This window comes from Delphinapterus leucas, chromosome 13, assembly GCF_059928025.1.
Source record: "Delphinapterus leucas isolate spDelLeu-1000000601 "Yukka" chromosome 13, BTC_Dleu_Yukka2, whole genome shotgun sequence".
NCBI classification, from domain to species: Eukaryota; Metazoa; Chordata; class Mammalia; order Artiodactyla; family Monodontidae; genus Delphinapterus; species Delphinapterus leucas.
Genome location: NC_143141.1, coordinates 64,099,566 through 64,112,075, shown reverse-complemented (window position 1 = coordinate 64,112,075; position 12,510 = coordinate 64,099,566). Strand labels below are relative to the sequence as shown.

The following is a 12,510-nucleotide window of genomic DNA, read 5'->3' as shown; positions in this document are numbered from 1 at the left end:
AATCAGGTCGAAGAACTACACCCTGGGTTTTCTAAGTCCAATTACATGTTCTTGGCCAAGGTAATGAAGACCACAGTTTTAAGATCACTTTGACTTCATTACACAAAAATGTGATTAAGCTTCATATTGATTATTTTTTCATTTCTAGTGTTATATTGATCTTGAACAAACAGATACTGCTGTGAAGTTCTGTAATATGGCAGTGTTGCTTCCTTGTGTTACCAAAGAGGTAAGTCCATACGGTGACAAGGAGCACTGTTATTTTATTAGTACGATTCCAGCCTCAAATATGAACAACCGGCTTAGATACATCTGGAGGTTTTTGCTATCCTAAAACATTTTGACTTGGATTTAACATGTACTATGCCGTTTTAAAAATTGCTATAGGGGGCTTCCCTGGTGGTGCAGGGGTTGAGAGTCCGCCTGCCGATGCAGGGGACACGGGTTCGTGCCCCGGTCCAGGAAGATCCCACATGCCACAGAGTGGCTGGGCCCATGAGCCATGGCCGCTGAGCCTGTGCGTCCGGAGCCTGTGCTCCGCAACGGGAGAGGCCACAACAATGAGAGGCCTGCGTACCGCAAAAAAAAACAAAAAAAATTGCTATAGGTAACCCTTCCCCAGGAGACCCCTTGTATCTTTAAGGAGCACACAAATCGTGGGCTAGCAGGTAAAACATCGTGATGCATGTTAGGTGTTACACAGCAGGGAGTGGGAAGGGCCCCATGAGGAAGGATGGAGGACAGCATGATACTGGGGAACCGGTGCTTAAACTGGGGTAGGCAGCAAACAAGCTAGACAGACTGCCGCCTTACAGCAGGAGGAGGCTCTGTGCAGTTGCCGCTGTCAGTCCGCAGCGCACAGCAGGTTGTGGCTGTCGAAGGCCGTGAAGAGGACTAAAAATATGTACTAACATTTTCCTGGTCTTTGAACACCATTAATGTAAAAGAAGGTGTCGCATTGCTTCTTGCCTTTTTCCCGCTAATTCAGAATTCTGGACGTGCTGTAAGTTTTAGGAGTTTCACAGCATTAACAATTCAGTCTGTGTTCCTGTATACTGTAGTTGCGGGAACAAAAGGAAATGAATAAATGTTTTCCTGCTCCCTTCTCATAGCACATAAACATTATCAGCCTGGGAATCGCAACTGAATAGAAATACCTCAGAAATAAGTACTCCTCCTCTGCTGTTGGAGCAATACAGGCTTCAGTGTTTGTTGCGATCAGGAATATAAACATGCAAGACATGCCCACTGCCCTCTAGGAGCCTGTAGCCTAGAAGGGAACATAAGGTATATATCCAAATAAAGGGAGCTCAGGGTAGAAAGCATGAAGTGCTCAGAGAGGCACAAATAATTGGTTATGGACATATTGAAAAGGGGGAAATTATTTTCACCTGGAAGAGATCAGCTAGCATCAGAGGTGGACCTGGAAAGACGTATATAACGTGAAGGTGTGGGCGAAGCACGTCACGGGCCGTGAACAAAAACACAGAGGTGGAAAAGCAAAGGTTTGTTTGCCTGGAGTGGAAGGAATATTCAGGGCAGTCATGGGAAATAAGTCTGGAAAGGGGAAGTGAAACAAGGCCTGCGCAGGACCTTCCAGGTTCCGGGAGGCCTGTGTCTCTATGCAGGGCTCAGCAGCAGCCACCTGCGCAAGGACTTGGCCTGCTTCTATGTTTGGGATTTCCTACGGGGTTCGTTATCCTTCTAACTCCAATCCCTAGTTGGCTCCATTGGTGAATAGGAAATACAAAACGGCACTCTTTAACTAAAAGACAGTTTGTGTAACTTTTTCAGCAGGAAACAGATTTTGTTCCTCTCGTTGCCTGCTCCGTGTTAGTGGTTGGGACCCTACTGTCTTTTACATCTCTCCTGAACGATGCCAGTTTGGGTTACATGCAGTCCTTTTAAACTGAGTGTCTATGCATTCTTACTAGAATAGGAGATGAAAATACAGTATGATAGTGAGGTACCTGGTTTGATATGCAGATGTTCATGCATGACATTCAGCGCTCTCACAGACGGTCTAATATTGACCAGCTTCAGGGTTTGATCCTTGGTCCCTAAGTCTTCTCTCCCCTTTCCTTCTCCCTACCTGCCAAACCTACCCTCCATGGCTTCAAATACTACGTACCTGCCAGGGGTCCTCAAATTTGCGTCTCTAGACCTCTCCTCTGAGTCTGGACCTGATTATCCAACAGCCTGCTTGACATCTCTGCTTGGATGACTCATAGACGTCTCACACTCAACTAGTCATCAGACCTTTGCATCTGCTCTTCCTTCATCTGCCCCTCTTAGTAAATAGCACCTCCACCCACCTAATTAGAAAAGCTGGGAATGATCCTTGACACATCCTTATCCCTCAGCCCCCAAACCCAGATGTCTACCCAGTCACCAAGTTCTCGTAGTTCTTCTTTTTTTTTTTTTTTTAATTTATTTATTTAAATTTACTTATTTTTGGCTGTGTTGGGTCTTCGTTGCTGCATGCGGGTTTTGTCTAGTTGCAGCGAGCAGGGGGCTACTCTTCGTTGTGGTGCACGGGCTTCTCATCGCGGTGGCTTCTCTTTTTGCGGCGCACCGGCTCTAGGCGTGCAGGCTTCAGTAGTTGCAGCATGCGGGCTCAGTAATTGTGGCTCAGGGGCTCTAGAGCACAGGCTCAGTAGTTGTGGCGCACGGGCTTAGTTGCTCCGTGGCATGAGGGATCTTCGCGGACCAGGGCTCGAACCTGTGTCCCCTACCTTGGCAGGAAGATTCTTAACCACTGCACCACCAGGGAAGCTCTCTCGTAGTTCTTCTAATACATGCCTTGAGACATCCAACTGCTCTCTCTCTCTCTCTCTCTCTCTCTCTCTCTCTCCACCCACCACTCCAAGCAGGGCACCACCCTCTTTCACCTGAGCTGCGATCATGAGAGCCTCCCAACTGGTCTCACAGCTCCTTGCCCCCTGCCCAGTCATTCTTGGCTCCCAATATCAGCCAAAGCCACAGATTAAACATAACCTTCGCATGTCACTTCCCTGCTTGAAAACCTTTTGCTTTTAGGATGAAGTTCAAAATTTTTAGCATGCCCGTCAGGGCTCTGATCTAGCTCCTCCCAATCTCTTAAGCTTCATATGTTCCCCTCTCTCCCCTCCTCTACACTGTGTTCTTTCCCGCCTTGCGCCCTTGGGGCACAGTGTTCCCCCTTTTGGGAACATTCCCCTACAAACCCTCCATTCCCTTCACCAGCTTTATTCCTACTCAACCTTCAAGCCTCACCATCAATGTCATTTCTTCAGGAAAGATTTCCTTGACACTCCCAGGCAAGAAAGTACCTCATACTTTTCCTTCATGCCATTTAGCACAGTTGCGATTATATAGTTATTTGTGTGGTTGGTTCATGAAAGTAGCAACCAGGTGTGTTTCATTCATCACTCCCTTCCTAGTGCCAAATGTACTGCCTGGCGTATAACAAGGACTCAGTAAGTACTGGTAGGAAGACTCAATAAAAGTGCTAATAGTAATAAATAGAACCGGTAATGGATGTAACTAAGAAAGCTGTGCAGTGTGGAACTATTTATGTAATAAGCACAACAGCCTTAGCAAATATTTCCCGCATTACTTAATTTTTCCAGTGATTTGTATTCCTAGCAGTTTTTTTTTCAAGTGGTTAATGTACTGTCAGGAATATCTCAATTTCTTTTTCAGTTAGAAAATCGAATGAAGCAAGTTATCTATAGTACCCACTCTCTCTGTAAAGGTTTTCCAGGTTGAAGTATATCCCATTAGTGATTTTGCTGACCCACTTGTTTATTTCCAAAATACCTAGCATTGGCACTCATTACAGCGAAGGCAGCCCAGCCATCGGTTTTCTCTCCCTCCTGTGAACTTGCATAACATTTGTGCTTCTTTCTGTGGCACTCGTACCCTCTTCCTGGCATCGCGGTCATTTGTGAACGTGACTTCTGTCCTTATCAAGGAGCTTGGAGCTCATCATACTGCACTTAATATCGGGAATGTCAGCCCTTGGGCCTCTAGAGCCCAGATTCATGCACATAAGCCACTTTACAGTTTCAGAATCTGAAATTACAGTATTTTATTATTCATGTGGACTTTTCTTGACCCTAGATAGGTAATGTCAGCTCCTGAGAAACATTTCTTCTTTTAAAATTAAAGGGAGTCCTGTGTCTAAGGCAGTGTGAGAATGATCACTGAGTGAAATAACGACAACGCTGGCAGCCTGAAAATTGTTTGCCTGGAGGAAGAGTCCAAGTTATTGACTCAGAGCACACTGAGAAAGCACAAATATAAAAAGCATTGTGTGATATGTTGTGCTACAATGAGGGATGTGCTAATCCGGTAAAGAAAAATACTTTTAAAATTGTTATAATATTTTGGAGTGACATTAATCACTCTTCTAAGGCAAACAAACTCTTATTGGACAGTAAATACAATGTATCAGAAACAACCACAGGGAGAAGATGCCTCTGGGAGGGCAGAAAGTAAAGAACTTCTTTATATTTAGCAAGTGGTGTAGTTGTCTCTGAAATGACCTGTAGTTTAAGTCCTGGGCTGCATTTCCAACCTGTTCTATAGATTGAGAATCATCGCTCTCCTTAGTAACCACTCTTAATAATAAAATCCTAATTTCTTTTTTTTTTTTTGGCTGCACCACACAGCTTGTGGGTTCTTAGTTCCCCAACCAGGGATCGAACCCAGGGCCCTGGCAGTGAGAATGCCAAGTCTTGACCACTAGACCACCAAGGAATTTCCTAAAATCCTAATTCTACTTTAAATGTTCTATCTTAATTAAGACCTCATATTTGATCATCTTAATTAAGACATCGTGTTTTCAGGTAAGTTTAGAAAGTATAGTTAGTCCACAACTCTTCACCTGTCTTCCTGTTCTAGGGATGCTACAACTCAGAGGGGTGGCTGGATCACTTACCAAAATCCAGCAGTGTTGTCCAGGGTCTCGTTTGTTAGAAATTCGTATTTGCCTATTTCTTTCTGGTTTAAATGTATATCTTGTGCATTAACTCATCTGTGCTCTCCATGCCTGGAGAATTAATTCTTCCTATACATTAAAAAACAATTAATAAAGCCATTTCAGAGTGGACAGAGTGGACTCTCCCACTGTCTGAACAGACATTTCGTGAATTATAGGCAGGCAATGTTACTCTGTTTCTACTCTTTTGTCTCCTACCTTCTATTCATCTGCATTCGAAATATATTATTTCTTAAGCTTTCTCAGTATGTAATGGCCTTAGCTGTATTCTTTAAGTTGATCTTAAAAATACCTTAAAGAAATTTCTTAGCCTTGCTTGTAATTAATTTTCTTAAAATAACTGATGATGTAGAATCAGTTTGGGATCAGTTATTTTTAATCAGTATGCAGTCTAGTAAAGTTGATGTTTGATAAATCATTACCCAAATGCTTAGAGCATAATGATTTAATATAAATGAGTCTCTCTCTTATTTATCTCTGTAGCAGAGAGCATTGATGTATTTAATCAAAACATAATATTTTCTGACTCAGATCAAATAAATCTATGTTTTTGAATGTGTGTTTGAGTGAGTGAAAAAAATTACCTTTATTCATTTATCTTGCAAATATGGTGATGCTCTGCCAGAGGCTTGGGATACAGTGAGAAAAAAAACAGATCCTATCCTTGCCACCATGAATTCTGTAGTCTAGTGGAGAAGGCAGGCACTGAACAAGTAATAGCAATAAAGTGTGATGAGTGTAATGGAAATAAAATCACAGAGATTTATGAGAAAATAAAACTGGGACTGCAACCTGGACCGGGGGCTAAGAAAGGCCTTCCTGAGGTTTTGATAGGTAACCTGAGATTCTAAGGAAATTAGAATTTAAACCCAATGGTTTAAATCTTTAAGACTTTCTTGGGTATGGGGAGCTTGTTAAAAATATGGATTCCTGTCCTTTTTCTAGAGAGAAAGAAGCTCTGCGCTGCAGTGCGTGATGACAGCAACCTCACTATCAATGTGACTCACTCAGGTTTCTGTCCATTGAGTTCTGCTCTGCTGGCTTAGTGCTCAGGCTGTCCCTGAGTAAGAAAACAGAGGAAGGCAGGTGGTAGCTGGGTTCTTGGCATTGCAGCCACAGGAAATGATGACCTTTGAGGACATGGCTGTGGACTTTACTCAGAAAGAATGGGCCTGCTGGACCCATCTCAGGGGAAGCCGTGCAGAGACATGATGCTAGAAAACACCAGTCATTGGCTCTCCCTTGGGTGTGAGCTCTGAAATCAGATGTGACTTCCCAGTTGGTTCAAGGGGAAGAGCTGAGGTGGGGGAGGGAGAAGATTTCCCCAAGGCCAGCGTCTAGGCTGGAAAGTCTTAAAAACTAGGACATAACTTCCCTGCAGAATATCTGCAGGAAGGAGCCATCTAATGTCACGGTAAGTTCGTGAGGGTGAGGTCTGTTTCTCTACATTAGAACTGATCCACGAGTCGGGTAACTGAGGAATGCAGAACGATCTCATGACTTCAGTTTGAGGTGAAAGTGTGCTGTCTCAGCAGAAAGGTTTGGGTAGTTTGAATCTGGGGAAGAAAGGAGTAACCTGAGCTCACAACCAGTCTGGGTTCTTACAAGAGGACATTTGCATAAATATGGTCAACATCAAGTGCTTGAAACATAATGAAGGCCTCAAAATTACTCAGATAACTATACAGTGGACATGCTGCAAAGGAGAAAACTTCTGTACCTGCAGGAGAGTCACACACCCTGTGAAAGTAACCAGGGGGGCAAAGACTTTAACTAGAGGTTATCAATGAATGAATGAGCATAAAATTCATATGTAGCAGAATGAATAGATGAACGGATGTGGACAAACCTTTAACAGCCTCTCATCTCCTCAGTAGCAGAGATTTCACACGGGAGAGGAGTTCTCTGAACATAGTGAGAATGGGGAAATATTCACTCACAGCTCCACACTGACTGAACAAGTGTTAACTCACACTGAAGAGAAGCCCCGTAAATGTAACGAATGTGGGAAACACTTTAGCCAGAGAGCTACCTTTTGTTCACACCAGAGACAAACCCTTTGTAATCATTATGGAAATGCCTCCAGTAATAATTCATCCTTCAAATGACACAAGTGAATCACACTGCAGAGAAGCCATAAGAATATCATCTATGTGGTAAAGCCTTTAGTTGATGCTCTAACCTTAGCCATGAAACAGCATACACTGGAGAGGAACCCTAGAGACGTAATGAATTTGGAGGAACCTTCACTCCCAGCTCTAACCTTTATAGACACCAGAGAGTTCACGCAGGGGAGAAACGCTGCAGCCTTCAGCCATCTCTCAGGCCTTGGTCTGCACAGAAAGCTCAAACAGGAAGGGACACAGCAAGTCTTTACCAGGAGGAGGAAGCCATTTGGGAAATACCAGACAATTCATGCTGGAGAAGCAATTCAATGAAATAAACATGGGAAACCCATTACTCATAGAGCAGCACTCCAGGGCACATGAGGACTTTTACTGTATCAGACACTCTCAGTGTCATGAATGAAATGATCTCACCTTAGCCTTAAAGTTCTCACACTTGGGAGTTCCTTAAGCCTCAAGTCAATGTAGAAATGCCTTCATCTGGATTTTATATAAGAAAATTCATACTCAGGGAAAAAAAATACTCTATCAAGAAGAACCCTTTAGTACACAATTCAACATATAATTAGACTTCTGCCAAATGACATATTACTGAAAATAATACCATGTAAAGATGTAGAACTGTGATGCATTCTTAGAAAAGTTGAATGCAGATTTTGGTGAGATGTAATAAACAATGTGATAACCCCTCTTCAGTAGATTAATAAGAGTTGTTGATGAAAAATCGAATACATGGGTATTTGTCTTTAAAAAAATCATGAGGGCTTCCCTGGTTGTGCAGTGGTTGAGAGTCCGCCTGCCGATGCAGGGGACGCAGGTTCGTGCCCCGGTCCGGGAGGATCCCACATGCTGCGGAGCGGCTGGGCCCGTGAGCCATGGCTGCTGAGCCTGCGCGTCCGGAGCCTGTGCTCCGTAACGGGAGAGGCCACAACAGTAAGAGGCCCGCGTATCGCAAAAAAAAAAAAAACCATGAAACATTATGGTGAGTAATTGAGGCATTTTCCTTTACTGCATCACTGTTGATCAGCTGATCAGTTTCAGTTTTGTACGCAGCTCTAAACGTATTTACAAGGACTTTGTTTAATCAGAAAATACCTTTTAATGTAACGGAAAAAGCGTAGAATACAAAACATGTGTTCTAATTATTCTATTTGTGTTTAAATATGTACCCACATGGCAAGGGTGAATGGAAACATGGACAAACAAGCACAGTTTATAAGTGATTCAGATATCCCCGGTGGTACTGATGCGGGTGGTGTACACACCATATTTTATTAAATAGAAATAGAAAGATAAATAGAAAGGTTTGGAGTTGAGAAATATGTGAAAAAGCACTGTATCAAGTGTACAATATTGCTGAAATGATGAGTTCTTGAGAGAGAGAAGAGATGAGAGCCTTGTATACCTTTTTCTTAAAAGCAAGAGAAAACCATTAGAGGGTCTTAAGCAGCAAGAAAAACAATGAGATTTTTAGAAGGACATAATAGCTACCATGTGGAGATTGACTTGGATGGGAGGAGAGCAAAATTGGAAGTTGGAATACAATTTAGATAACTTCTGCAATGACACAAACATGAGGTGATGACCTGGGCCAAGATGATGGCAGTGAGGAGTGAAGAGGTGAGGGCTGATTCAACAGATTTGTAGGTAGTATTGTCTACAGGACTTGGATATCGAAGATGGAGGACTCAAGAATGACATCTCGGTTTCTGGCATGGGAACCTGACCAGGGCAGGTGGCAGTACCCTTTATGGACACAGGGTATATTGGAGAACCAGATTTGGTAGACAAGGAGAGTTCAGTTTTGGACATTTGGAGTTTGTGTTTGTGAGATTTTCAGATCCATTAAGTGATTGAATATTTGGCATATAAATGTCTGAAACCACAAGTATGGCAGAAATCATCCAGAGAGGTTATATAGTGTGTGAAAAGCAGAGGGCAAAGGATCAACCCTGAGAAACTCCAGTGTAATGGGAGGGAAAGAAACCTACAAATGAGATTGAAAGAAGTGGCCAAAGATGACAGGACTCCAGAATCCAAGGGACGGCGGAAGTGGTCAACTCTGTCAGACACTCTAGGGGAGTCAAGACTGTAATGAGCAGATGAAGTTAATGATGCCTATGTCATTGGTGATCTTAACCCAGCCTGTTTCAGTGGAACAGTATAGGAGGCAACAGAGCGCAGAGCACTAGAGGTGAGAACATCCGGTCAGTATATGCAGACACTGCTCCAATAATTTGATGGGAAAGAGAGGAGAGATGTAAGGTAGAAGTTAAAGCAGTGCTTGAATTGAGAAATAGTTTTGTTTTGGATGGAAAATCTAGGAGCATATTTAAATAGTAATGAGAAAGAGCCAGCAAAGAAGGAAGGGTTCAAGAAAGACTAGAGAGGGGGGAGATAACTGATAAAATTAGGTCACCAGGAAGCCGGAGACGGTGGGATCCAAAGCACATTAAGGTCCTGTCCTTTTGTCACAGGCTAGATAGAGGAATCGATGGGTTTGTAGTGAACCAGGGTAAGTGCCCCAGGGGAGAAAGGGTTTTAGTCTTTGAGTGAGAGTAGGAGGGTGTGGAATCTAAGGTGGGTAGAAAATAAGTCAAGGCAGGAAAAAGCTGATAGAGAGCAAGAAGGATAAAATCGCTCCATGAACCTATTGAAGGTTGAAAATTTGATGTATTGAGCGTAATTGGATAAATGACCCCAAAGGATAGGCAGTGTTCAGAGAACAGGATGCCTATTTCAGAGGTGGAGCAGTTTTAGGTCTGACACAGCCCAGGGTGCACTCGCGGGCGTGGTGGGGAAGACGAGGAGACACGCTTCTAAAAGGCTGGGATACACGGGCCGTGGGAACAGTGAAGTCTCCAACAGTGGTGGCGGAACTCGGTGTGGAGACCAAGGCACCAAAGTCATAAAAAATAAAAGTAAAAGGAGAGTGACCAGGAGTTTGTTAACAGCTATAAGAAATGGTCGAGAGCAATTATCCTGTACCACTGGCTCTAACCACTCCCTCATCCTCTTCCCGAGCCCCTCAGAAATATTCTTTTAGCAAATACATTGCTGGTTATGCAGAAATGACTTCAAAACAAGCCTTCTAACAGGGGTTCCAGGGAGCTCTGTTTGGGAAAAAGGGGAGGAGTGTGAGGTTGAGTCAGGGAAGAGAGACTAGAGAAGAGCAGTTTTGGGGTGAGCACCGAAGAGGATTCATGATCTGAAGGGGGTACATTTGGGGCAGTGACAGAGGAAAGCATGACTGGAGGTGCTGCTTTTAGTTGGTGGGGGGTTTCTTAAGCTAAAAGGCACTGCCAGTGTCCTCTATCCATTAAAAATAAATAAAGACTTAGGTGGAAACCCTGGGAAGGAGGTAAAGTGGGAGGGGTGTGTGTGTGTGTGTGTGTGTGTGTGTGTGTGTGTGTGTGTGTGTTGGCAGTTGGATTGGGTGGGAGTTGAAGGAATTCTTTGTGGTGCCTGAGGGCAAATATTGCTAAGCCATGATCTTAATTTTAAATCTTTTATTGTAGTTTGAGCATATTCATTTCTTTAGGCATCTAGTTGAAATAAGTCTCTCATCTACATAAGAAATTGGTTCCTAGATTTGGGAAATTGTTACTGAGCTCCGGTGTCTAACCACTTGTTTAACAGGCATTTATTTAGGGTCTTCTAGGTACCAGGCACTGAGCTGGCCCTAGGATTACAAAGATAAACATGAATTATGGCTTTTTATAAGTTCTTTTAAATAATGCATCACTATCATAGATTCATTAACCATATTTTCTTACAACCTTCAAAAATATTGATTTGATAGAAGGTATACTCCTAGTTGATCAGACACTACAGTAGAATCAGTGTGTTAATGTTTATGATTAAAACTATTAAAGAACTTCCAGTTTTTAAAAAAATCTGGCTAACAGCTACTTCCAAAATCTACCTTGTCCAGTTTTCCTCATCTGTTTATTTTAAATGTGTTAACATTCCTTAAATCCTTTCTGATAGATGCTCAGTGTCTGTTAAACACAAAAGCGCATAGGAGTACCTTACCATCTGAATTTGTTTCTACTCTTCCTAACTTCCACACTTGTTTTAAGGAAATAACACATGTGGAGTCCTATAAAACATATTACATGATTTTTCATCTTAAATATAAACTACCTGATAAAGTAGGTAGTTTGGATCTTGTAGTGGAATCTTGTCTGGATCTTACAGAGGAATCTCAGATTTCTTCAAATTCTGCTGCTAGGACCAGGACCTTTTCCACATGTTACAGTTGAAGAAGAATACAATGTTATCATTAACACGCTGGCGGATCCAGTGTGTCAGCTTCTATAGAAGGGGCTCACCTTCCTGTATCCACCACTCCAGAGCAGCTGGAGGAAGAGCCTGGAAATCACTCTCCACATCACTTACATTTTCAGAGATCTGATTCATGCCTGGTCCTAAGAAATGCACAGTTTCTTTGTAATGGTCTTTAAAAGAGTATTCCCTCATTCAACAAAAGTCTACTTCAAAGTACCTAGAGTATGAGGTTGAATGTGTGAAATCTTTTTGTGTATTTGTATTTTCTTTATAGGATAAAGATGCACAGAAAGAGGTGAAAAAAATAAACACTTCCTTGAAGAGGTAAATAAAAGAACTTGCTCTTCAACAAATCAGATGTGGTCTACTAAAATTTAAACTAATCAAAGTTGTGTTTTTTTATTATCCTTTTTTCTTTTCTGATGTAAGGGTAATGTGCTCAGATATCAAGGCAAAACCACGTTTCTGCAGAAGGCATTCCACTAGTAGCACTACAAAACTAATCATGTTATTTGGAGGAATCTATTTCCTATAATGTCACTACAAAATGATCTTTAAACATGTACGCTTTATATTTTTCCTATTAAACTATAGTCTTCAGAATAAAATATTTAAGTCAATTCAATAAAATGAACTCAAGTGAGTGTTTTATTGCTGCTTCAATGGTGACTTTACAAAACAAAATAATTTCATTAACGTGAATGAAAAATGGAAAAAAAGGCAAAGGACATGAACGAGTTGTTGATAGGAGAGGAAAAACAAAAGGGGAAATACAACTAGTAATTTTAAAAATGTGAAGAAAATTACAATAAGATACTGTTTTACCATCAAATTAGCAAGGATTTCTTTTTTCCTTTAAAGAAACGTTCAATGCTGGCAATGATGCCATGAGATGGACCATTCTCATACACTGCTGCTGGGAGGGCATTTTGACACAAACATTTGGTACAGTGTATCTACAACATTAAAAATATAAAAACTCTTTAATCTTGTAATTTCATTTTATGGAAATCTTTTTTTTTTAACATCTTTATTGGGGTATAATTGCTTTACAATGGTGTGTTAGTTTCTGCTTTATAACAAAGTGAATCAGTTATACATATACATATG

The 12,510-nt window shown here is 41.9% G+C and overlaps 1 protein-coding gene across 1 annotated transcript in view; it reads left to right on the top strand.

Moving 5' to 3' along the window:
• Window positions 1–12,030, top strand: part of RMDN2 (regulator of microtubule dynamics 2) — a 69,055-nt gene extending 57,025 nt beyond the window's left edge. The window contains exons 10-13 of the mRNA XM_089923267.1: window positions 7–60; window positions 149–229; window positions 11,675–11,724; window positions 11,830–12,030. Of these exons, the coding sequence (XP_089779393.1) occupies window positions 7–60; window positions 149–229; window positions 11,675–11,724; window positions 11,830–11,935 (291 nt within the window). The 3' untranslated portion in view covers window positions 11,936–12,030. The remainder of the gene's footprint in view (window positions 1–6; window positions 61–148; window positions 230–11,674; window positions 11,725–11,829) is intronic.
• The last annotated feature ends 480 nt before the right edge of the window (window positions 12,031–12,510 follow it).